Source organism: Chiloscyllium plagiosum, unplaced genomic scaffold (genome assembly GCF_037043375.1).
Source record: "Chiloscyllium plagiosum isolate Xiang-an unplaced genomic scaffold, Cpla_swu_hap1 HiC_scaffold_3, whole genome shotgun sequence".
In the NCBI taxonomy this organism is placed as follows: Eukaryota; Metazoa; Chordata; class Chondrichthyes; order Orectolobiformes; family Hemiscylliidae; genus Chiloscyllium; species Chiloscyllium plagiosum.
This window is the reverse complement of record NW_028270141.1, coordinates 15,228,739-15,256,390: the sequence shown is the minus strand read 5'-3', so window position 1 is coordinate 15,256,390 and position 27,652 is coordinate 15,228,739. Positions and strand designations below refer to the sequence as shown.

At 40.8% G+C, this 27,652-nt stretch overlaps 1 protein-coding gene across 6 annotated transcripts in view; it reads right to left on the bottom strand.

Moving 5' to 3' along the window:
• The window catches only part of nbas (NBAS subunit of NRZ tethering complex), a 264,693-nt gene that overhangs the window by 72,527 nt on the left and 164,514 nt on the right, over positions 1–27,652 (bottom strand). For all 6 annotated transcript variants that reach the window (XM_087977600.1, XM_087977595.1, XM_087977597.1 and 3 more), the window contains 4 exons: positions 26,451–26,527; positions 18,959–19,096; positions 11,647–11,876; positions 6,722–6,832 (listed from right to left, as the gene is read on the bottom strand). In XM_087977600.1, the coding sequence (XP_087833726.1) occupies positions 6,722–6,832; positions 11,647–11,876; positions 18,959–19,096; positions 26,451–26,527 (556 nt within the window). The remainder of the gene's footprint in view (positions 1–6,721; positions 6,833–11,646; positions 11,877–18,958; positions 19,097–26,450; positions 26,528–27,652) is intronic.

Genomic DNA, 27,652 nt, shown 5'->3' with positions numbered 1-27,652 from the left:
CCGGCGAGCGCGGTACAGCAAGGCGGGGGTGAGGCCGGCGAGCGCGGCACAGCAAGGGGGTGAGGCCGACGAGCGCGGCACAGCAAGGGGGTGAGGCCGACGAGCGCGGCACAGCAAGGGGGTGAGGCCGACGAGCGCGGCACAGCAAGGGGGTGAGGCCGACGTGCGCGGCACAGCAAGGGGGTGAGGCCGACGAGAGCGGCACAGCAAGGGGGTGAGGCCGACGAGCGCGGCACAGCAAGGGTGTGGGGCCGACGAGCGCGGCACAGCAAGGGGGTGAGGCCGACGAACGCGGCACAGCAAGGGCGTGAGGCCGACGAGCGCGGCACAGCAAGGGGGTGGGGCCGACGAGCGCGGCACAGCAAGGGCGCGAGGCCGACGAGCGCGGCACAGCAAGGGGGTGGGGCCGACGAGCGCGGCACAGCAAGGGGGTGAGGCCGACGAGCGCGGCACAGCAAGGGGGTGAGGCCGACGAGCGCGGCACAGCAAGGGGGTGAGGCCGACGAGCGCGGCACAGCAAGGGGGTGAGGCCGACGAGCGCGGCACAGCAAGGGGGTGAGGCCGACGAGCACAGCACAGCAAGGGCGTAAGGCCGACGAGCACGGCACAGCAAGGGGGTGAGGCCGACAAACACTGCACAACAAGAGGGTGAGGCCGGTGAGCACGGCACAGCAAGACGGTGAGGCTGGTGATCATGTCACATCAAGACGGTGAGGCCGGTGATCATGGCACAGCAAGGGGGTGAAGCTGGTGAACTTGTCACAAGTGGTAAGGCCGGTGAACACGACACAGCAAGGGGGTGAGGCCGGTGAATACGGCACAAGGGGGTGAGGCAGGTGAATACGGCACAAGGGGGTGAGGCAGGTGAACATGGCACAAGGGGGTGAGGCCGGTGAACATGGCACAAGGGGGTGGGGCAGGTGAATACGGCACAAGGGGGTGAGGCTGGTGAATATTGCGAAACAAGGGGGTGAGGCTGGTGAACACGGCACAAGGGGTTGAGGCTGGTGAATATGGCGAAATAAGGGGGTGAGGCTGGTGAATACAGCGAAACAAGGGGGTGAGGCTGGTGAATACGGCACAAGGGGTGAGGTTCGTAAATATAGCATAAGGGGGTGAAACAGGTGAACGCGGCACAAGTGGGTGAGGCTGGTGAATACGGCACAACGAGGGGGTGAGGTCGGTAAATATAGCACAACAAGGAGGTGAGGCCGCTGAACATGGCACAAGGAGGTGAGGCCGCTGAACATGGCACAACAAGGAGGTGAGGCCGCTGAACATGGCACAATAAGGAGGTGAGGCCGCTGAACATGGCATAATAAGGAGGTGAGCCGGTGAACATGGCACAACAAGGAGGTGAGGCCGGTGAACACGGCACAAGGGGGTGAGGCCGGTGAACATGACACAGCAAGGGGGTGAGGCCGGTGAACACGACACAGCAAGGGGGTGAGGCCGGTGAATACGGCACAATGAGGGGGTGAGGTCGGTTAATATGGCACAAGGAGGTGAGGCCGGTGGACACGGCACAAGGGGCTGAGGCAGGTGAACATGGCACAACAAGGAGGTGAGGCCGGTAAACACGGCACAAGGGGGTGAGGCTGGTGAATATTGCGAAACAAGGGGGTGAGGCTGGTGAACACGGCACAAGGGGGTGAGGCTGGTGAACACGGCACAAGGGGGTGAGGCTGGTGAATATGGCGAAATAAGGGGGTGAGGCTGGTGAATACAGCGAAACAAGGGGGTGAGGCTGGTGAATACGGCACAAGGGGTGAGGTCGGTAAATATAGCATAAGGGGGTGAAACAGGTGAACGCGGCACAAGTGGGTGAGGCTGGTGAATACGGCACAACGAGGGGGTGAGGTCGGTAAATATAGCACAACAAGGGGGTGAGGCCGGTGAACACGGCACAAGAGGGTGAGGCCGGTGAACACGGCACAAGGGGGTGAGGCTTGTGAACACGGCATAACAAAGGGTTGAGGCCAGTAAAGATGGCACAAAGGGGTGAGGCAGGTGAACACGGCACAACAAGGTAGTGAGGCGGGTGAATACGGCAAAACAAGGAGATGAGGCTGGTGAGTACGGCACAAGGGGGAGAGGCCGGTGAATGTGTCACATCAAGGGGGTGAGGCCGGTGAACACGGCACAACGAGAGGCTGAGGCTGGTGAATACGGCACAATGAGAGGCTGAGGCTGGTGAATACAGCATAATGAGAGGCTGAGGCTGGTGAATACGGCACAATGAGAGGCTGAGGCTGGTGAATATGGCACAACAAGGGAGTGAGGCTGGTAAACATGGCACAAGGGGGTGAGGGTGGTGAATACGGCACAACGAGGGAGTGAGGCCGGTGAACACGGCACAAGGGGGCGAAGCTGGTGAACACGGCACAACAAAGGATTGAGGTCAGTAAATATGTCACAAAGGGGTGAGGCAGGTGAACACGGCACAAGGTGGTGAGGCGGGTGAATACGGCACAAGGGAGAGAGGCCGGTGAAAGCGTCACATCAAGGGGGTGAGGCCGGTGAACACGGCACAAAAAGGGGGTGAGGCCGGTGAATACGGCACAATGAGGGGCTGAGGCTGGTGAATACGGTACAACAAGGCGGGTGGGGGGGGGAGGGGGGGAGGCCGGTGAACACGGCACAACAAGGGGGTGAGGGTGGTGAATACGGCACAACGAGGGAGTGAGGCTGGTGAACACGGCACAAGGTAAGGTGGGTGAACATAGCACAAGGGGGTGAGGCGGGGGAATACGGCACAACAAGGGGGTGAAGTCGGTAAATATGGCACAAGGGGTGAGGCTGGTGAACATGGCACAAGGGGGTGAGGCCGGTGAACATGGCACAAGGGGATGAGGCGGGTGAATACGGCACAAGGGGGTGAGGTTGGTAAATATGGCACAAGGGGGTGAGGCCGACAAATACGGCACAACAAAGACAGATTGGCAAACACCCAAGAAGAGATTGAATTGGAAAGGATAGAGATTATTGAAGTAGTAAGATGTAAGTACAAAACAAGCAAAGAAAACAGCTGCTAATATAGAGTCACAAAGATGGATTTCTTTTAACAGTAGCGTCTTAAGGAGATTCAAAAGATACAAACAATCAGCAAATTATATTCTCTTTAGAATCACTAGATATCATGACAGAAACTTAGACTATCATGCAACTCACTGATGAATAAATAATTTTGCATTTTTTTTTCTGCTTCATACCTGAAGGTAATCTTTCCTTAATTGTTAAAAATCATACATCAAGTTACAGTCCAACAGGTTTATTTGGAAGCACTAGCTTTTCGAGTGCTGCTCCACAGTATTTATAGCAAAGGTTTACAGTGCAATGTCAAAAAAGACCTGGATTGTTTGTAAGTCTCTCATCTTTTAGAGTAACCATATTATGTTTATATGTAAATCCCAAAACTTTTTAAAAGTTACAATCTCAAGTGAACTTTAACAATAGGTGCCATGTTGGTCCAGATAATGCATTGAAGGGGTGGGATGCCCTGTGTGAGGCTGTCTGCCTCAATGTTTAGATTCTAATCTAAAAAAAGAGATTTAGAGAATCTGACATAGATTCATGCAGTTTTTGAGCAAAATAAAATGTATTTCTGCAAGTACAAATTCACCCCCCAAACTTTTGTGTGCACGTGTGTTTGTGGTGCACTGGATTACCTGTAGTGTGACATGAAACCAAGGTCAGTTGAGGCCATCCCCAAGCCTCTGCTCGGTTTGTGTTGTTGCCTGTCCTGGTCCGCCTTGGAGGATGGTCACTCGAAGGTCCGAGATCAAATGTCCCAGGCTGAAGCGTTCTCCAACTGGAAGGGAACACACCTGTCTGTTGATTGTTGTGCAGTGTCCATTCATCGGTTGCCATGGCCTTTGCTTGTTCTCGCCAAGGTACCATGCCTCAGGGCATCCTTGCCTGCTGCGTATGAGATTGACAATGTTGGCCGAGTCCCAAGAGTACCTGCCACGTACATGGTGGGTGGTATCCCCATGGGGAATGGTGGTATCCGTGTTGACACTTTGACACGTCTCGTAGCGTCTGCCGTGACAGGGTTGTATGGAGTTGTCCTGAAAGCCGGGCAGTTTGATGCGAACAATAATCTGTTTGAGGTTTGGTGGTTGCTTAAAGGCGAGAAGTGGAGGCGTGGGGAAGATCTTGCCGAGGTGCTCATCCTCACCGATAACGTGTTGCAGGTTGAAAGAACATGGAGTAGTTTTTCAGCTCCTGGGAAGTATTGGACAGTGAAGGGAACTCTTTCGGTTGCAGCTCATGTCTGTCTCCTGAGGAGGTTATTATGGTTTCTCGCCGTGGCACGTTGGAACTGGTGGTCAATGAGTTGAGTATCATACTCCATTCTTATGAGGGCATCCTTGAGTACTTCCATGTGCTCGTCATGTTCCTCCTCATCTGAGCAGATCCCGTGTATGCATAGGGCTTGTCCGTAGGGGATGGCTATTTCAATATGTTTCGGGTGGAAGCTGGAGAAGTATAGCACTGTGAGGTTATCCGTGGGTTTGCAGTCGAGTGAGGTACTGAGGGGCCCATCCTTGATGGAGATTCATGTGTCCAAGAATGAGACAGATACTTAATTCCTTAAATGTACTAAGATTTTTGAACATTAGGTGTTTCTAAAGACTAAAAAGTTCATAAGTAGAAACCTTTCTACAATGTTGTTAAACTAAATGATTGAGCAGATCTAAATCAAAACTATTGTTTGTATTGAACAGAAAATTCATAGATATTCAAGTTTTTTCCTACTCCCATTTTCTTCCTGCCGATTATGGAGATGGTACCCTATTGCTTGGTTCCATGAGCATTAGTCGCACTGATACATCAACCAATTGGTCTTAGTTCAAATGTGAAATATAGCAGTAACAGCCTATAAACAATTTCAAATAAGGCCATTACAAACAAGCTCTTTTCTTGCTGAATATCTACATGGGTATAGCATCAAGATTAGGGTTAGTAAATCTGTCCAGAAATCTCCAGTCAAGCATTGCAGTCTTATGTTGCCCTGGCTGAGATTTTCCACCTCAGCAGAGATCAAGAAGCAAAGTGATGAGCTTCCTCATCTTCATGGCTTAGAGACTTTAATCAGGATTATTCAAAATTCTTTTTGTAATCTTTGTGCTCCACAACTGTGAACTCCATTTCTTAATCTAATGACTTTGGATACATTTTCACTACTTAATGAAAATAAACTCTGGTAATTTCTGACCTTTGATTGACTCATAATTACAACAGCTTTCTCATTTCCCCTCCTCGCACATTATCCCAGTCCCAAGCCTCCAATTTGGCACCGCCCTCTGGACACGTCTATCACTCCCCTCTTTGACCTATCACCTTTGCTCTCACCTTCATCCACCTATCGTTTTCCCAGGTACTTTCCTCCAACCATCCCCCTCCTTCAACCATTTATCTCTCAGCTCCGACCCACAAGCCTCATTCCTGATGAAGGACTTCTCCTGCTCCTTAGATGCTGCATGACCTGCTGTGTTTTTCCAGGACTACACTCTCGACTCATAACTACGGAATATTACTTTACCACGACAATGTAGACAGGTGAATCTTTTCATAGTCTTTGTATTTTTATAATATGATGCTGTGCATTCATTTTTACATATATTTTGTATTTACTGAACAATCCTGGTGGACAAAGGGTGAATTATAGACATGTGAGAAAATATTGCATGGGTGGTTTGAGTTAAACTGGAGTCACATTGCAAAAGACCGATGGTGTGAACTGATAGCATGAACAGGGTAAAAGTAAGATACATGTCCAAACAATTTTACCAGCTGTAATGACAGGATATGTTTTGTAATGTATCAATTGACTTTCGGGTTCTAATCAATGAATGTTGCGGTCAGTAGTCTGACAAACAGTCATTCATGAAGAAGTTAACAATGGGCTGCTTAGACGATAATCATTTTAGGTTAGGATTGTGAATTGATGTATTGACAGAAGAAATAACAAGATCAAAACATGACATCAACATCAGAACACAGCCACAGATATAGAGAAGATGGACAGAGTTCAGGTGAAGTGCTATAAAGTTGCTTGTGCCACTCAAAGTTGGGTTGGAAGTAAGAACCAGCTGAATAAGGATGATCACTAGCTTCAGTTTTTAAATATATCCTTTGTTGCTTAATACATTGCCCTGATATCCTTGTCCAATCAGTCTTTAGACCTCAAGATAATTTTTAAATCTAGAAAGGCTATATAAATTCTGCACCTCTATTAAAACAAAATGAGCTTGATTAAAATGGGCAAACTTTAAGTAGGAAATTTGCTGTGATGTCTAAGACATGTAATGTGTCAAAAAGATTTCAGTAATGAATATTTTTGGCTTCGTTAAAACAAAAATATGGCACGCTACCACTAAAAACAGTCTCTGATTTACTATTACATGTAATATCTGACACTGTTTATACTCCTTCAGCAACTGTGAAATTAATTTTAAAACAGAACTTGACAGAACTTGCTCCTCTCTATTACAATGTCCCTGCATATCTCCCAAATGCAGGATTAAACTGCATGTTTTGTCTTTTTGTCCTCATTAATTATATAACCAAAAACAGATTGATTATATTTTCAATTGCTGCTATTAGCTAGAGTAAGAATGAAGAGTCAGCATGGAGAGGTGTACTGAAAAATGATGTAAAAATGATAAGGTCCATGCTCTTAGTTGTACAATGACCTAATACCTAGGATACTCACCCACTATCAGTGAAAAGGAATTCCAAATGTGTCATGTAAACTTCCCAGAGTGCGATATTGTAACGTTGAGCCAAAGACAGAGAGATTTTGTACACATTTTCTTCCAAGGTTCTATGAAAAAACAAATAATTTCTCAATATCAGCATTTGAAATTACGCAGTCATCCAGAATATCATGCAAGTAATCTGAATGAAACAAAGACTAATGGCAAAATTTAATCAACAGATAAATACGTAAGTTGTTAAAATTGAATTGGATTGTTTTGTCTTCCTTTAAGAGATAGTGATTCAGGAGGTTAAGGTCTTGAAGTACCATGACTATATTCCAGAATCTCTCACTGTGACTTTGCTACACAGTGGCAGAACTTGAAATTTTAAAAAATGTAATTGAATGTTTGCTGAAGACGTCGGCAAGTTTTTCAGTTCTGGTCACCCTGCGATAGGAAGGATATTACTACATTGGAGAGGGTTCAGAAAAGATTTATCAGGATGTTGCCTGGAATGGAGTGTTTGAGTTATAAATATAGGCTGCATACACTTGGACTGTATTTCACTGGAGATGTGTAGATTGAGAGGTGACCGTATAGAGGTTTTTAAAAAATGAGGGGTGTAGATAAGGTGAATAGCAAGGGCTGTTTCCCTAGGATGGGGGAGTTCAAAATCATGTGCATGTTTTCAAGGTAAGAGGAGAAAGTTTTAAAAAGGATAATGATGGGCAACCTTTTTAAGAGTGAGTGGTTCATGAATGGAATGAACTGCCAGAAGTAGTGGTGGATGCAGCTACAGTTACAACATTTAAAAGATATTTGGAAAGGTACATGAATAAGAAAGGTCTGGAGGGATACGGGCCAAACGAAGGCATGTGGGACTAGTTTAGTTTGGGAACATGGTCAGCATGGACTAGTTGGGCTGGAGGGTCTGTTTCCATCTGTATGACTTTATGACACAGAAGTTGCCGTGGAATACAATAAAAACTACTTTGGAATTTCAGAATATATTCATTCAGCTTTCAGGTTGAAGATTTTCAGGATGAAAAATATGGAGGTGCCTGAGCCCAGATCAAAGTTTACAAAACTCATAACTTCTAATCCACTTACACGTGCTACAACCATATAAGTTCATTTCGTCCAATCACTCTTTTGATTCCCCAGACAATGTATTCAACAGTGTACATGATTAAAACTTCAATAATATGTAGCTCTTAATTAATCATTCACACAGTTGAAGACATTTCCCAGTGAACTGAAACACCCAGTACATGTTAAAAAATTCTATGTTTGGCTTATTTTAATTTAAATGGACTGCACTGATTAATTGAAACGTCACCAGAAAAGCTGAGTTTGAACTTCATTATTGCTGTGCAGTATTGCTCCCAGTGGACTTGGATCTACTTCAGTAACTGTTCTGAACTTGGCGTTCAACCAACTATCATGTTATAATAGACTGATGCAAAAAAAAAAGCAAATACCAAAATGTGAAAACAAGATGATGTTATTCAACTTATGTTATCTACATCTTGCATAACAATGTGTATTTAAGGTGCTTCACGAGTGGAGTAAATGACACAAATTTAAAAATGGATGGATAAAAGATTGGTCAAAAGGATAGGCTTAACTATACACCTTAAAAGGCAAAGTGGATGGACTTGGAAACAGATTTCTAGAGCTTAGAGACAGAACAACTTAAAAGTGCCAATGATAGAATTAAGAATGAGGGGATGCACAAGAGCCCAGAACTGTAGGAGCTTGCAGTTCTTGAACCATTGAAGAGCCCAATTAAATTATAGAGGACGACGGGATATGGTCAACAGAGCTGATAATGATTTCAGATGGAAATTCCAATTGTGTTTTTGACACAACAAGAGGACAATCTTAAAATCCAAGTATTTGGGCAGTAGAAGGCACTATTGTTTGGTAAGCCATGGGGAAATAATGGATAAATAAGACTTGAGAGTTAGGAAAATCAGAGTTTTCAATGTGTTCAAATTTGTGAAGAGGAGAGGGATGTTGGGAGTGTATTGGAAAAGTTGAATGCGGAGGCAATAAAAATATGAACTAAAGAATGTTATCTATCAAAAATTTAAATGGCCAGAATGTATTTCAGTGGGGTATCTCACAGAATCATAGAACCCCTACAATGCAGAAGGAGACCAGTTGGCCCATTGAATCCACACCAACACCAGGAAGAGCATTCCACCCAGACCCACACACCCTCACCCTCCCTACCCCACTTAATCCAACATTTACCATGGTTAATCGACCTACCCTGCATGTCCTTGAACACTAAAGGGCATGACCAAACCACCTAATCTGCACATCTTTGGACTGTGGAAGGAAACTGGAGTACTCAGTGGAAACCCATGCCAACATGGGGAAAAAGTGAAAACTCCACACAGTCACCCAGGCTGGAATTAAACCAGGCAGCAGTGCTAACCACTGTGTGGACCAGCTTGTGGTGGGCTCTGCAAGTTAGATTTTATCCTTGCACTTCATAATTTGAGAGCTACAAATTGCTTTCAGTGACAATTAATAAGGTCAATGACGCATTTGGAAAGCTAATGACTAATGGACTTATTCTTTGTCCAATCCCAGTTCCAGTCCCATTCTCTGTTTATTTTCGTCTGATGTCCATCAAACTTCCATTTGAAATCACTGATCATCGTTGCTTCTACCATTCCAAGTACTTAACATTCACTGCGTAAAACGGTTTCTCGTCACATCCATCCTGCATTTCTTGCCAGAAGTCTTAAATCTTTGACCCTAGTTCTTGATCCAGAGTTAACTGGAACAGTTTCTCCTCCTCAATCTTAATCAAACCTGTCATAATCCTGTACATTTCCCCAGCAAATTTCCCTTCAGTCTCATTTACTCTAAGTAAAACAACACAAGCTTCTCCGATCGAACCTTTAGTTAAAATCTCCCATACTTGCAAACACTCTGGTGACTTAAGTCAGCAATAAGAGGCAATTACATTCACAGTGCATACATGCAAGAGAATGAGAAGCGCCAACAAGAGAGAATCGAACAGTGACGTTCAGTGGCATTATCATTGCTCAATCCCTCACTGTTAACATCCTGGGGTTATCATTGACCAGAAACTGAACTGTCCAGCCACACTAATAATAGCAACAAAAGCAGGTCAGAAACTGGGAATTCTGCCGAGAGTAACTCACTTCCTGTTTCCCTAAAGAAATGTTCACCATCTACATGTCACCATCTCTACTTGCCCTGATGGGTGCAGCTCTAATAACATTCAAGATTCCATCCATGACAAAGCAGCTTGCTTAACCAATATACCATCCACTACCTTCAATGTTCACTCCACCAACCATTACCACAATGCCAGCAGTGTATGCCTCCTATAGCATGCCCCACTACTGCAACTCACCAAGGCTCCTCCAATAACTTCTCCCAAACCCGTTACCTCTATCAGCTAGAAGGTCAAGGGCAGCAAAATCATGAGAATACCACTACATGCATGTTTGGGCAAGTTGAGATATACTGTAAGTGCCAGCCCAAAGAACTTGTCTTACTCTTCAGGAGTCCTATCATCTGTCATAAAGTTTGGTGACCAGAAGTGGATGCAATGAAATAGCTGTGGTCTAACCAGAGCTTACTAAAAGTTCAGCTTTGTATTCATTAGATTGAGAGAGCAATTGCTCTAGTTTCGATTGTTGACATTCCAGTCTTCCAACATTAAATGTACATTACTGCTACACCAGTCAATGATAAAAAAAAGTCCTTGAGTGTTGAAATATCAGCCTTAAATTTTAGCTGTCTTATTTGTATTTATGACACAATCCAATATCTCTTGATATTAATTGGTATATTAACAGTAGTACCTGGCTTGGCAAGGCTAAGAAAAAAATGGCCAGCAACATGAGATACTTCAGAACCTAAATCTCATCACAAATTGTTGTTTTCTTCAAAACACTGCAATAATGGTGAATGAACTTGGCATTATTTCCCCAGCAAACTATCAGGTCAAAGGTTGCCTCCTTAAAAACCCATAATTAATTATTCTTGCACAATTGGGCAATCTGTTCTTTAATTCACAAGTGCAACACATAGATGACTTTTAAGTGTAGTTTTTGCAATTTCCGATCAGCCTTTTAATTTGCCACAATAACCTGGCAAATTGTGTCATTTGTTTAATTAAAAAAATGAATGACAGCTGCTCTTAATTTCAGAACTTTTCTGAACAGTCACATCAGACTCAAAACATTAATTCTACTTTCTTTTTCCATAGATGCTGCCAGACCTGTTGATTTTTCTCCTGCACTTGCTGTTTTCATTTCAAATTTTCAGTATCTGTAGTAATTTGCTTTTACAAAATGTCTTGAGTTATTACTAAAGTGAAAGGAAAGGGGGACCATAAAGGGATCAAGTTACCTTAAATTATTTCAAAAACATAAGATTTATGTTTGACAAGTATCATAGCTGCTTAACTCTGGAAAGTCATACTGCAGGTAAAGAAAAACGTACTCTCAATCAATAGCTCTCAGGCCTTCTTACAAACTTTCCCACTTCCCCATTTATATTACCTAACCAGCATCACTAGAGTAAAACATACACACACCTATAATCAAATGCAAAGAAATTCATCTGGTCAAATGTGCAAAGTTAAAAAGTGAATCCTTAATGAAAATCACATTGATCATCCTAGCATCCATTTCAGTTCATCTTTCTTGTTTTTCTTTACTTAGACTACCTTCAAAGTACATCAGAGTTAAGTCAGTTATTCTTGAATCTGTTGGAGTTAACTTTAATTAGTTTCACCCCTTATGAAAAATACATTGCCTTCGTTAAATTCCTTAACAGCTGCTGAATTGTGGGAAAGACTCTACAAGTTAACACAGTCACCTGGTGTTTATTTACCAATCTTTATTTACCATGACTAAAATAAAACAAATGATATCATACTTACTCTGCTAACCCCAGAATTGTCTCCCTTTTATATTGGCTGTCTGTTGCGAATCGCTGGACATCCACACCTTTGCCAAGGCCTTGAAGTGTTTGAGCTTGTGTGAAGTCTGTCAACAGCTCATTGTAATAGCAAAGCTGATGAATTAGCACCTGAATTTCTTCTGGCCAACTGAACTCTGCATTTTCAGTCACATGTTTCGTGACCAGATTAATTACCTCTTTGGGATCAGCCTGTAAATTTGCAGATGCAATGATGAAAGTTGGTTTTTTTTTCTGGAAGAAAATCACCCTCGCTACTATATTTTGCTAATTAAATAAATTTCTGCAAAAAAAAACCAAACGTTATGAAAAATGTCAACAGTTATGAAAAGCTAAGGCAGTACTGTCCTACTTTAATTAAAACTGCCAAAGTATTGGTCAGTGTTTGTAATACTTATGAATAAGTTGTTCAGGATTATGTGAAAATTGAACAATATCCAACCTTAATGTTCTATTTTACATTAACCAATAACTGTAATCAGAATGGAGATACATGCCACTGACTGTGTTCAGAATAACATGGATGAGGCTTCATAAACATATTATGTTTTTGCAAGTCTCCTAACTCACTGTTAAATGCAGCAATAAAGAGGGCCATATCATCTGCTTTGCATTGAACAGCAAGCCTGGGTGGCTTGGTTATCATGGCAAAAGGTATAGGATCCAAGTTGAGACTTACTGGGAGCAAGGTGCAAAATGTCCATATCAGAACAAAGGACAAGAGTAGCTGTGCTAACAGTGGACAGACCTTTGGTGCAGAGCCTTTTTTGGGCAGAAAGAATGAGAGTTGTTGTCCTGACATAAAAATCAGCAGAGTGGACAAGGTTATGAATCCTTCACAAGCTCCCAGGTGGAATGCATGAGGACTGACAATACTTCTGTTTGAAAGGACCATCCCATGACATTCTATTGACTCTGGAAGAATTGCCATTGCCAAGGCCAAGGCCAGGAGAGGAAATCGCAGGGGTGGGCTTTGCTGTTGGTAGATGGTTTGAGAATTCTCTGTAAATTGAGAGAAGCACCCTTTAGCGGTCTCAGGATGTTACAATCTAGCAGATTGGAAAACTCAAACCCATTAGGACCTGGCAATGACTGTAGATTCCTGTTGAGAGGACATTTATAAATGTATATGTATACAATGTTGCATTGCCAGTCAAGTTAAACATTAGTAAAAGTAATTTTTCTGTAGTTTCGTTGCCTAGGAAGTAATGGTTACTTGATGTTGCTTTCAGTTTGCTTGTTAAGTAAAAGGCTTAAAACTTGAAATCTTATGTAATGTAATATAACTCTTTTACTGGGAATTCAAGTCTGTTTTTAGATGTTATCAGACTCTATTAGAATCATAACAAGCTGTAACAAGAATGTGTGGTCCCAGCTGCAGCATGGATCCATCAGCAAGATAAGTGGGGTGGCATAATTCCTGTGAAACCACACCCTTTTCATGTTACAAAGTGAACAAACATCCGTCAATTTGTTCTTGAGGTCACTGACAGTTAATTATCTTCACTGATTTTAAATGTTTCTTTGTACATTTAATTCTGGCTCCCACCAGCCCCCTCCATCACCCTGACTTCCCTCACACCAATTAATGTACAATCACTTTCAAGGCAGTATGTTGATATTTATTTATTTATTTCTAATTCTCCTTATAGTAGATTGTGTTGACCCTCATTTCAGTAAACTGAAATACCTAAGTTGCATCCACCCACACTTTTGGTACTCTATTGAAATCTATGTTAGCTTTTGATGATGATATCAGAGAAATGAATTGCATGTCACATTTCATAATCGCTATTAGGTACATGGCCTCTCAGTTGTTTTTAAAAATGAGAAAGAATGTCATTAGAGCTTGCTTTAAACTTTAAAATAAAAATCGAGCAAATTAATTAAATAAGTTATCCAAGTCAAGTTACTGATATATTTATAGCAGAAATTCTTTTATCATCTCCATGAAACCAAAACAGTAAGAACGAATCTAACATTGCATAAATGATTTTCAAATTAGCATGCTTGCCAGAACTTTGCATTGAGAAAAAACATTTTGTTTCAGTATTCACTGTAGTTATACATAACATATAAAATATAAATGCGCGCGCACGCACACACACATTTGTATTCCATGGAAAATTAGCCTCACTGGCATACCAGCATTTGTTAGCCACCCCTCATAAGGTGGCTACAATGGCTAAATGTCCCATTTCACAGATAATGGTTGAAAACATAATGGATTTTAAATAGCTGATCAAATAAATTCAAATTGAGATTTAATTGAATTTTTTACTACTCAGCTTGTTGTACTCAAGAAACTCAGTGCCATTCAGGACAAAGCAATAATTTGACTGGCACCACATCCACCACCTTCTGCAGACACTCCAATCACCACTGGCGTACAATAGTAGGTGTGTGTACCATCTACAAGATGCTTGGCAGCAACTCACTCAGGATGCTTATACTGCACCTTACAAGCCCACAACCTCTATCACTTACAAGGAAAGAGCAGCAGAGGCAGGACAACACCACAACCTGAAAGTTCCCTTCTGAGCCACACACCATACTGACTAAAAACTACACTGCTGTCCTTTCACAGACACTGGATTAAAATTCTGGAATACTCTCCCTCTACGTACCGCTCCCCCCACCCTGCCCAGTTACCACAGTGGTTCAATGTGGCTCATCACCATATCGTGCAGGAAAATTCAAGATGAACAATAAATGCTCACCAAGTTAGAGATGCTTTCATCCCATGAACAAATAATTTAAAAAGTGTATCATTCTTCTCAAGCCTGTTGTCAGGGTGTTGACAATAACAAATTCAAAACCTTGTTTCAGAGGGGCATGGCTAGGATAAATAGGCAAAGTCTTTTCCCTGGGGTGGGGGAAGTCCAGAACTAGAGGGCATAGGTTTAGGATGAGAGGGGAAAGATACAAAAGGGACTTGAGGGGCAACATTTTCACGCAGAGGGTGGAGTGTGCATAGAATGAGTTGCCAGAGGAAGTGGTGGAAGCTGGTACAATTACAACATTTAAAAGGCATCTGGATGGGTATATGAATAGGAAGGGTTTAGATGGATATGGACCAAGTGCTGGGAAATGAGACTAGATTAGGTTGGGATATCTGGTCGTCATGGACAAGTTGGACCAAAGGGTCAGTTTCCGGGCTGTACATCTCTTTGACTCTAAGACATGTTAAGAAATGGCTCCTGAAAAATTGAGTGATTGTACAAAGATGGTTTCTTTTGTATGCCAAAATAACTGTACCATTTTTCAAGCCTGAGTGGAACTGAGACAAACTAAATTCACCCTGATGGTTCTTAAGGACTTGAGGTGAAGGTGAAGTAAATTGAATCTGACAACGATCAATTACAAGTATCCATGATTTGAAAAAAAAAGGAGTTTCATTCTTTTCATTCTGAATCTTCCATGGAATACAGGATGCTCCTAATAAAACTCTATTTTCAATCCAGATTTGAAACAGGATTTCCAATCCTGATCAAAGGTTTACACAACTTTAAAGGAGCTCTCTGTGCAGAAGTCTGAGCTTTGCAAAAGCAGTCTAGCATTGTCCAGGAATCCACCCAGCCAAAAGGGAAGTGGATCAGTCTTCAAAGTACAACCCTTTATCACAGCAATCTGTATTCCAGGATTTAAAAGATTCTGAAACCACTTTCACAGCAACTGAAAGAAGGTATGCAAGTAAGGGGTGAAAGTGCCAGGTGGTGCAAGGTAATTAATGTGGAAGTTGAGGGCTCAGTGGTTGAGGTGGCAGGCTGACATTGGGTGAGGAGTTGGGGTGTCAGGGTGAATGGTAGGATTGGCAGGGGCAGTCAGGTGGTTGAAAGAGTAGGGGTGATAGATGGAGGAGTAAGGGTGATAGTTAAGTGGGCAAGAGGTTGTTTTAGGTTGGCAGTGGTTGGAGTGGGTGGGGAATTTAGGGTTGCTGGGATAGATTGGGTCCAAGAAGGAGGAGGGTGGTGGTTAAGGTCAGCTGGAGAAGCTTGGAGTGAGGCGGGGGTGGGGTGTCTGTGGAAAGTCAATTGAATAGGAATAACAGCAGGTTTTAATTCCTCTAAGCTTAGTCAGCTCGAACCTACAGAGACTCCACCTCAGAGTTAGGATCTTTCCAGAAGATTCTATAGGACAGGTAATTGCTCTTTGGAAGTTTCAACTTCTTAGGTAACTCCAGTGGAGTTGCAAAATGTATCAGCTATGATTGAATGGCAGAGCAGACCTGAAGGGCCAAATGGCCTAATTCTGCAACTGTATCATATGGTGCTGTGAAGTCAACCACTTTGGGACTTTTCCCAGGTCCTGATGAACTCCTGTCTATGCTGCTACAACAACTACCTTCCCACTGGAAAGATCTGAGCAGAGGTCTTCTCTGAATATGTCTCAGACCTATTCTTGGATTTCTGAATAATTACAATATGTGTAGTTAATATATGCAGGATGTAGTATAGCCTCAAAAAATACTCATAACCTATTAATATCGATTACAGCTGGCATCAAGAATTATTTTGACAACTGTAAAAAAAAAAATGCCATTTACTGCCACTATGAAGAAAATAGTTTCAAATCCATTCTTCAAAATTCTCAGAAGGTCTTCGGACAAAATAGTTTCTTCAGTTTTACACATTGCATTGAGAGTAGATTTGCAAAATAATACTAATTGTCAAGCAAATCCTGCCTTATTTAGAGACAGTTTGCTAAAGGTTGACTATACTAAGGCTGGCCAGTTGACTATACCAAGGTCATGAAAATAAACAATTATAAACTGCCGAAGCATCAAACATTGACAACAAAACATTGACACTGATGTCTTAGTGGAGAAAAAGCATAACTTGGGAAGACATTTCAGTAAATTGCACAAGTGAGCATTGATGGCAATTAAGATGGAGTGTGCCTGAGGAATAATATTCAGTCAAGATATTCCATACAGAAATCTTCCGAGATATCACCCTTTTATGAGTGCAGATTATCCATTTGTATCTCTACCCATCATTATGCAACTTTAATTAAAATTTGAATGATCCTTATCCATTTTGTTTAGGCATAAAAATAGGAAATCTACTAAACAGAGTCAACTGGGATTTTTTGGGTATTTTGCACTGTGTTGATCTCGACTCACACAAATCATTGATTTCAATCACACATTATCTGGGTTATTAAAAGAATGGTCATTGGACAAGGTAGGAACTAAAGAAAATAATATGGTGCCAGGTCATCCTCAGTTTAATCTGAGAAATGTAAAGCATCTGTAGAAAGAGTATGAATGTGAAATACCAAGGTTGGGAATCCTTAATCTAAAAAAAATTGGAACTAACTCGGTTTCGATAAAGGATGTTTTTGAATATCATAGAATCCCTACAGTAGTGAAGCCCACCAAAGCCCACCAAATCCAAATCTAAAGAGCATCTCACCCAAACCCACCACCCTATCTTATCCCTGTAACCCTACTTTTCCCATGGCCAATCCATTTAACCTGCACGTTTGGACTGTGGGAGGAAACCAGAGCACCTGGAGGTAACCAACGCAGACATGGGAAAAACATGAAAACTCCACACAGACAGTCACCTGATGGTAGAATCAAGCCCAGGTCCCTGGCATTGAGGCAACAGTACTCACCAATGAGCAACCTTGCTGCCCCAATATGGTCTGCTTGGATCTGTTCAGCTGTGTTGAGCCCTTTGGAAAAAAGTTTGCATAACTGATTGGACCGAAATGGGCCTGTAGACTCACTGAGTTCAGCTCTTGGGGATAAAGGTTAATTGGGGGAAAGCAAAGTTTTTTTTTTCCCCTGAATAGGCCAGCACTCAGTGTGTCTATGGGTCCATTTGGGTCTGCTTTTGAAAAGACCTTCAGTTTTTCGGTCTTATTGGTTTTCTGACATGTGGGCAATGGATACCTGACCTGTAATAGCTCTAGGAACAATTGCTAACAGACTCTAGTTTTATGCTCTAGGAGAGACCAAATAGCAAAGGAAGTGACAGAAGTATTTAACTGGAGAACATGGAATTAGCTAATACCTAGTAATTTAGTGAGAAAAGGTGAGCTGCACACCATTGCTGATGATGTATCCATTTAAACTGTGGCAATCATGTGGGGAAGTTCCATAATCTTGCGGAATGCTTCCTGTTACAACCGAATACTAATTTGTTCTTTGGCATAAGGAATTGAACAAAACTAATATGATGAAAAGATGCTCGTAGATGAATAAGATATCAGGATCAAAAATAAAATAGGCAGGGGCAGAAAATCATGAAGGAAAGTACCATTCTTTATGCTCTTAGTTACTACATAGGATGGTACCGGTCTTCTAATTGTAATGAGGGCTAGACTCATGACATTTTGGCAGTCCCAGGCCACACCATTTGTGACTGCACCAGGAATCTGGCTTAACTAACAGATGGTGCCATTTAATCTTAAGTCATGCAAGCAGGGCACTTAAAACTTAGCACAAACATTTCCACATAACAAATTCAATACTTCAATGAAAATGAGAACAAAATGGTTTCTTTAAATCTTTCAGATTAAATTCTTCATATTTTTAATGATATTATTTAAGCCATGATCATTTATTTAGAGATTTGAAACTCCATAGCATAGAAAGACGCACTTTAAGTAGAAAAGTTTTACTTTCAGCTATCAAAACTAAGTATAGATTTCAAGTTTCAACAGATATTAAATGATGGATTAAGACATGTTATCTTGAGAACATGAATGGTGATTTTTTTTAAATCAACTTGAGCAGCTCTAAGTACAGGGTACGGTACATGTACGGTAGCAACAAACCTTGTACAAAAATAAAGTCCAAAATTTAGCAATACCCCATACCAACATGGCTAAATAAACTGCTTTTAGATTGATTACATAAGTCTGTGGTTGTCAGTTTTGATTTTAAAAAATGCAGCTTATTACTTTACAAAACACTGCAGCAATAATATCTAATGTACATCATTTAGGGTAATTTATTTTAGCATCAACCTTCTTATCATGTTCAAAGTAATGCAGTTCAGTGCAAGTAATAAACATGAACTTTAATAAGATCTCACCACAAATGGATGTTTCTGTTACTGTCATATAGTTTTTTTTACATAATTACTATTATTGTTATTTATATACTGATTTGCCAGTCATTACTTGACAGAGAATGAAACACAGTTCCTAACATAATTTGGAATACAATTTTGACACTGCTTTCAACAAATGGCATTTTAATGACATACATACATTTCTATTGTGACTGGATTTAATTTTAAGGAAAAGTAAGCACTAACCCTGTATATGGAGTGACACTTTTCCTTAAAACATGGACTCAAGCGAATGTAGATCTGTAAGGCGTAATAGTATCCAGCAAACTGGAGGGACAAAGCTGAATGAGGTTGCTTCTCAAAGCACTTAGTGGCATCCACAATCTATCAGAAATGAAAGAACAACAGAAATTTCATAAATCAAACTATTTACAGTATAATTGTCATCAAGGACTAATTTATCCTTAAAAAGTAAACTTTAACTTCAGCTATCTGGTAGGAAAATGCTGAAATATTTTAGGATGCTATTCAATATGTGAAAAGTCCATTCAAAGTCATTTCTTTCATTTAAATGTCATAATGTATTTCATAAATAACTTGCAGATTATGGTATAGTTCATTTCCAAATCAAGTAGACTATTTCATACTTTTCTAAATTCAGCTATCCAACAGAGGGCAAACACAGAAATGTTCCCTTTGAAGGGATATTGCAGTTTGCAGACATGACACAATTCGTTCTCCAGTGCCCACTTTGTACAAATACTACTCTGCAGGTGAGCAAAATGATAATAATTACTTATATTTAAATCTTTCAGGTATTTTCAACATGATGAAATCCTGCAGTTAGTAGTAACGTTTGTACCATTTCAAAAGAAATTTTATGATGTGATTCTTTGACCATGCTGTTATTTGAAATCTTGGTCTAGGCTACATTCAATACCCTGCTTCTGCTGTTTGCAGCAGCCCTGGTTGTAGTTTATACAAGATCTCGAAGTGATATTCTCTGACATTGCAGGATCACCACTAAACTGCTCTTCACTTTTTGCAATAGTATGAGTGTGGCATTTCCGTTTCTGAAGAATCTTCATTACCGCTTAGGGGACCTTTCGGTACACTGCACTTGCTTTAACTCCTCAATCACAGCTATCCACTTTAACAGTATTACATTCCCTACTCTTTCTATCACATCTCTTTCAGCTACCACCGCTCCTCTGATCAAACCTCAAATTAAAGTGAAATCTGTGATGTGATAACATGACTGAATTACTAAATTTAAAGAAATTTCTGTCAAAATCAGATAGGCATCTGTAAAATTTCAACAGGGGATAGGTGTCCTTAAAGTCTGAATCAGCGAGATGCCAGCAGGAATGGAGTTTATTGGTCTTGTTCTCCATTTTTAATTATTTCCACACAAAACCTTCAATCTGGTCTCCAGAGGACAGAGGAGCACAGCTGCTTGTTTAGGAGAATGTGGAAGACTGCATGGCAGGAGCAAGGAAGGAGAGGGGGTGGGGGGTTCGGAGAGTCAAGACTTTCCCCTCAATCTCACCGAAACAAATTAATTGACATACAAGTAATTTCTGTTTTGGACTTTGTCATGGGCAGTTTTGCTACATTTGCTAATGCAATAGTGACTACACTTTCAAAACTGAAAATTGTTTTTTAAGCATTTAGATTCATGCTGGTGGTAAATGATTTCTTTATAATCACAGGCTGCTGTTAAAACAATAATACTTTGAACACAATGACTGATAAAATCAAGGATTTTGGTATAATATGCTTACATATCAGAATGCAGGTCACATTAGGGCTGGCTCAGTGGTTAACACTGCTGCCTCAAAGCCAGGAAACCAGGTTCAAATCCATCCTGGGGTGACTCTGTGTGGAGCCTGCACACTCTCTCAGTGTCTGTGCGAGTTTCATCTGGGTGCTTTGGGTTCCTCTCTCAGTTCAAAGATGTGCAAGTTACATGGATTGGCTATGCTAAGTTGCCCATGGTGTCCAGAGATGTGCAGGCAGGTGGATTGACCATGAGAAATGCAGTTACAGGGGAAAGGGTAGGGGGTGAGAGTCTGGGTGGGATGCTCTTCAGTGGGTCAGTGCAGGCTCAATGGGCAATGGCCTGAAGGGATTCAATGATTGACTCCTAAACTGAACAAAGTTGTATGATAACCAGATAGAAAAAAAAAGCTGATGAGCCAACACGGTTTTTCACCCAATAAATTTAGTCGCAAGAAAGAAAGAAAATCTAATAAAATACCAACAGAAATGTTTTGTTTTCACCAAAATTGCTTTTACATTCAATGTCCCATCCATAAAACACCAATTCTTCTTTGTTTTATGATATTTATTTCCATTCCCAGCTGCAAAAATGAGACTACCAGCATACCTATCTCCATCTGTTTCTTCATGCTGCCAATAAACTTGTTCAGGATTTGCATTTTCTTTTTGCAAAATATACTTCTCCACATTACTGTGCACTGAATTACATTTACCACCTGTCCTCCCATTTTCTAAACCTGAGCAGAGCCTCATGTGCCAGAAGGTAGTGGTGTAACTCTCAGTTAATATAACATTTTTTACACTGGTCATAGATCTTCTCTCCCCCATTTTAATGCAGCGATAGTTTCATGTATTTGATCTGAATGCCAGTTTCTGGCGATTTGAGTTTGCGGCAGATCCAGAACTGTTGCCTCAATACAGGATTAATACTAGCCGATAGCTGCCCATGATGCACAATGGACAAAGTGACTCTGATTGTTAAACCCTTTGTCATGATTTAACTGGGAGGAGTGCACAGATAATCATGCCCCACCATTAAAACTCAAGACAACTAGTAAGATAACTAATCCTGGTGGATCGCTGTTCAGGACAAACCAGGTTTCGTCATTAATGGAAAATAAATTTATTGACTGCAACACACTTAGCTTTACCAAATGGCAGAGATGAGAACGAATTTCAAATCAGCTATTACACATTTTAAACTACACCCTTTCAGAAATTCTGAATATATATAAAACACATGCACACGTGCGCACAATCTATGGAAAACAAAATAGACAGAGAATGAAGTTTTGAAGATCAAATAGCCAGATCTCAAGTTAAAATGTCTCTTTCAATTTCTTTTGGTTTTAGTAATGAGAACACACTGGTGTCTATAGAGTGCTGGTCGTTCTTCATGTTGATAGTTGATATTGTGGACTCGGTCTTTACATGTTAGAATTCTTTCCTTTAAGCTTCCTTGGTTATTCAGTCCTTTCATGGATGAGGAAAGTGAGGGAAAGAGAGAGAGGGGAAGACAGAGATATGTTTTTGGTTGGAAGGTTTTGGATGTTACTGCCTGTCATGTACTTAAAGCTTTGTAACAAACAGCACCCCAATTAAAAGGACTATAATCAGGCATATTTTCTTTAATCCAAAGACTCTTGGGACTAGTTTGTCTCAAAGTATCCTGCTCACTGCTTCAAAAAGCAATAATTTGCCACACAGCTAAAAATACACATAACCAAGTTTTTTTTTTACAGGTTGCAGAACTCTCCTGGTATTTCAGTGATATAGCCATCCAACTTCTATTGCTAGAGCCCAAAGAGGAAAATATGTGGATCTTTCCACCTTCCAGAGTAACCCATGTCAGAAGAGAAAGACAGCTTCAAGAATAGCCCTCACTCCAGAAGCTCTTGTTCAATATTACGCCTTTTCTTTACAAAATATCTCACATCTTACCACTTAAATTGGCCACTATTGCATCTTTTCTTGTCTTGGCAAAAAACCCACTTGCACAGCAACTGGTTGAATTTCATCAAATGTGTTTATTCCAGCAATTAGTCAACTTATTCAAGGAGGAATGGATTTCCAATAGAATTATGGAGATATCTTTAAGATTAAGATGAAGAGACAACAGAAAAAGGGGAATGATGTGCACCTTTCAGAACTTCTTAAGGGAGAAAACTACATTTCTAATTCTGTCTACAACTCTGTTTCATAAGTAATACTAAATGTCACTTATCTTCTAATGTAAACCAGGTTACTGCATCTTTAGATCCAGATATTTTCATGGTTTCATGCTCCTTCTTCAACTTCAGTAACCAATAAAATTATCTGAAAGAATCTAGGTGAATGGGCTGTGGTGATATCTGCACTTCAAAAGTCATGCAGGAGTCCAAAGGCAGTTGAGGAAATCATCATATGATAACAGTCCTGTTGTGTTTGTAATTCAAAGTATATAAAGTTGCCAGTATTAGGAAAGCTCCCTTTAGTGACTAGTAAAACTTGGGTCTTAGGGAGACAATTATATGGATAAAAATCTTCTGGAAGTTGCTGCATCTCTAAAAGTTCACTGAATGATATGAAAACATTTGCAACACCTAAGTGCAGCTATTACTAGATGACACAAAATTAGATAAACAAGCAAAACAGATTGCAATCTCACCTCCTCTGTACTGATGGGATTCAATTTTGACATCAGTGTTGCAGAGCTTCACACATCTGCATGCTCAACAGTTTACCAATATGTGGAACATGGTGCTTCCACTGATTCTTAAAATGTCAATAGGATAGTTATAACAAGGAGTAAAAGGAGGGTGGAAATATTGTATGATTGGGAGGTGGAGATTTCTGCCACATACTCTTGTTGAAAGAGTCCACAAATACAGACATTGATAAGACATGCCTGATATTACTGTGTACCACCCAGTTTTGGTGAAAACGTTGAGGAGGAAGCAAACATGATGCCTGAACTCTGAACTCTTAAGTACACTGTAGGCTCTGCTGCTGACCACCTTTTGTTTGTTGCTGGGCCCTTACCAGTCTCTTCTCCTTCCTTCTCAGAGTCATCTTTCCTTCCTAGACTACAGTTTATGCCTCCTACATTTCTTGTTCCTACCATTTATTCTAAACTTTAATCACCTCCACACAGTTCCGCTAATGTCTCCCTTAGCTTTCTTTTTTATCACTAAACCAAACCTTGCCCATGCATCAGGATTGCACCATTTTTTGCTTCTATCTCATCAACTTTAATAGATTCCTGAAGAAGGGCTCATGCCCTAAACGTCGATTCTCCTGCTCCTTGGATGTTGCCTGACCTGCTGCGCTTTTCCAGCAACACATTTTCAGCATCAACTTGAATACACCATCACAGTTCATCTTTTCGCTAAGACCCAGCTCTAGCTCCCTTGATGTCATTCACATGAAATCTCATTAAAATGCGACCACCAACGTCCACGCTAGCTGATACTGTAAACCATTTCCTTTCCCTTAAAACTGCTGTCATCAAACCAGCTGGAAAAAAAAAACACCTTCGCCCTCCTTGCAAAGGGAGCCCCATCTACAATCTTTTATTCTGCTCCAAGCTACTTGAACATACTCCAGCCTCACAAATTCATAGCCAACCTTTCACCACCATACCAGTCAAAGTTAAAAATGACATAACTGTGACGGAAGAACACAGGAGCAGGAGCATTCCACCAATCAAGCCTGGCCCACCATTCAAACAGACCATGGTTGTTCATCAATAGCACACCATTTCTCCCATATTGTCCCTTGTGTCATGAGCCTTCAGAAATTTATTGATTTCTGTATTGAACAATGATTGGGCTTCTACAAGTCCATACTAGGTAGTTACCAAGATTCACCATCTTCTGCCTGAAGCATTTCCTCCTCAACTCAGTCTGAGACTCTGGACTCTCCACTTGGGGAAATGCTTTATCCACATATACCCCTGTAAGAATTTTGCAACTTTCAATGAAACCACTTCTTATTCTCCCAATGTCTTGTGAATACCAGGCCCAGTTTCTTTACTCTCTCCTCAAGTCACTATTTGCTACCCCAGCAAATAGTTCTGATGAATCTCTGCTGCATTCTCTTTATTGCAAGATAAACTCAGATAGATACCTCAGATAAAGAAATGAAAACTATGCATCATACTCCAGGTGAAGTCTCACTAGTGTTATATACAATCAAAACAATGCATCTTTACTTCTGTACTCAAATCCCCTTCTGATGAACATATTATTTACTTTCATAATTGTTTGCTGTACTTGCATGCTAGCACTCAGTGAATCATGAACAAGGACACCCACGTCTCTTTGGACATCAGTACTTCCAACTCTCTCACCATTTAAGAAACAGTCTACCTTTAAGGTTTTCTACTAAAGTAGATATGGTCACATTAAGTAACATGATGTATTGTATACCACATTCTTGCCTATTCACTTAACTTGTCCAAGTCCCTTGAAGCCTGCTTGCAACTGTGTCACATCTCACATTCCTGCCTGCTTTTGTGTCATCAGGAGATTTGGAAAATATTATATAGTGAACAGCTGTACTCCAAGCACTGGTACTGTGGTAATACACTAGTAACAGTCTACCATTCTGCTTCTCTGTTCTCTTCCCAATTAAATTCTTATGTTCTGGGTATCCAATTATCACATCCTTTGTGGCAGATTGTAACATTTCCCTGTGACAGATATGAGATTGTTCATGCAGGTTGCACAAATCCTGCAATTGTTGAAGAACAAGATGCATTCAACTGGATCTAACAAATTAGTAGTAGCTTCAGAGTGGCTTTTATTTCGATAGAAATAGTTCAGCAAATCAAAGTAAACGTGACTTGACGAAAATTATTGCCTGGACTTGATTGAACAAACTTGTGAAATACATTCTGACATCTTTCCAACAGAAAACACAGTCATAGAGTTAAAACTCATAAAAGTTATTTTCAGTCTTGGAACTTGAAAATATAAAACTGTTACGCAATCAAGCAAGCACATTGCTAACAAGAATGTAAAGAAAGCAACAACTTGTCTTTATATAGGGATTTTAACATGGGAAATATGAATTAATGTTTCAGAAATGTACAAGTTACAAGGCTATGGGGAAAACAGGAATGAATTTAATTGGAAAGCTCTAATAAAGAGCTGGCACAAGCACAACAGACTTAATGGCTTGCAAGGTTGAAAGATTACATAACTCAGAAGAAAACATTCCAAATGAAAACGCTGATATTAGGACAGTTGACTATTTGGTTAGAGGGGAGTTTTAAAGAAGTTCTGCGTGTGCATGCTGCCTGTAGTGGGATAGTACAATGGCTCAGTGTCTAGCACTGCTGCCTCACAGTACCAGGGACCCAGATTCAATTCCACCCTCTTTCTCCCAGATGTGCAGGTTAAGTGGTTTGGCCATGCTAAATTGCTCTTTTTGTCCAGGGATGTAAAGACTAGGTGGATTAGCTATGGGACTTGCAGGGTTACAGGTGGGTAGGGGAGTGGGTCTGGGTAGAATGCTCTTTAGAGGGATGATATGGACTCAATGGGTTGAATGGCCTGCTTCAGTACTCTAGGGATTCTATGATTTATATTATCCTATAAGAGGCGATGTAGTAACCATTATATTCTTATAATCAATTACATTAATTAATATTGTGAAAAGTACAAACATTTTTTGACTGGTCATTATGCTAGAAGTAAGGCCTACAACAACCCTTACTCACAGATATTTGAATTTATATGAGCCATTATCAAAAATAATGGCTATTTCACTTCCATCTCTAGGCTTCAGCAATTGGTTAGTGATGGTACACAGTTATGTGGGGGGTAGTTTCTTTTAAAAACAATCAAGCTGGAAATAATTTATCCTCAAAGAAATTCAGAAATATACAAATGAAGCTGCAGTAAAACTTTATTCTGCATCATTCTTTTAAAATTGCAGATTACACATACAAGCAGAAAGTTCATTACTGTACCTGAGGCAGGGCCAGAAGGTAGGCTAGGGCTAAGGTCATGTCTTTGGGTAAAGCATCACTGGCTAGCTGCAAAAGAACTGTGAAAAGATGGTAAAGAATTCATAACGTGTAAGATAGACCACTGCAGTAACCTTCTTTAGTAGTGTTAAATTTGTGTATTAATTGCATTTGTAACTGAACTAAACATGCATACTGACTCACCTTTTACAACAAAATTCATTACTAATCTTCATTTCACAACTTCTAAAAACTTTCTGTTGTCAGTAAATAACTGATTATCCTTTGATTCTTTATCCATAACATGAAAACATTAAGCAGCAAACTGGTCTTTATACCAGGGATATGCAGATCCTCTCTCATCAAACAGAACCAAAAGTAACGGAGCACAAACTCTCACGAGGTAGGCAAGCTCTAGTCTCAAACACATCATTCACTTCAGCTCTGTTGGTGGAATCTGCTTTAAGCACAACTCTATTGGCTAACACTCAAATGCGCTTTGGGATCTTTCAGAGAAACGTAATAAATGCCTATATAAGGCAAGTTGAAAGTATAAAAATGTTTTGAAAATGAACACAGCAGTTCTGTAAATGGCAATGAGGCAAATATTGAATGTCCGGATGTTTTTTGTTGGTGAAGCAAAGAGGAGGACTGGGCTAGAGAACAGACACCCCTACTTTCCTTTGAAATTTTTCTTTAAGCGCAAGATGGATTAAGTACAGGATCAAATCCTCCTCACTGCTCTAAAAACGAACCAAGCTCCAGAATTGAATCCATCCTGCGTTGTGTGACATTTCAATTTCTCACAGCAATCACTGTGGGCTGAGAGTGAGTGGGTGAGACTAATGAAGAAATTCTGAATTACAGATACTTTTCTGCTGCAAGTCACACCCACTCAGAAGGAAGCTCAGATCTGCCCACAATCATTTTGCCTGATACCAATGGATACAGTACTTCATCAGATCAATCTCAAAATGAAATTACATCCATACACTAAAAATGAAAAGGCAGTACTTGAATCCACTGTGCCATACAGATCTCACAAATTGACTTTACAACAAAGCAAATCCTACATCTACAGAATATTCATTTAGATAAGGCTATCTAGCTTTTGCATCTAAATGCACAAAAATGAAATCCAATTGAGAAACTCAGATTTCTTAACAATCGAGTATTTTATTTTAAGCTTTTAGTTTCCACCAACC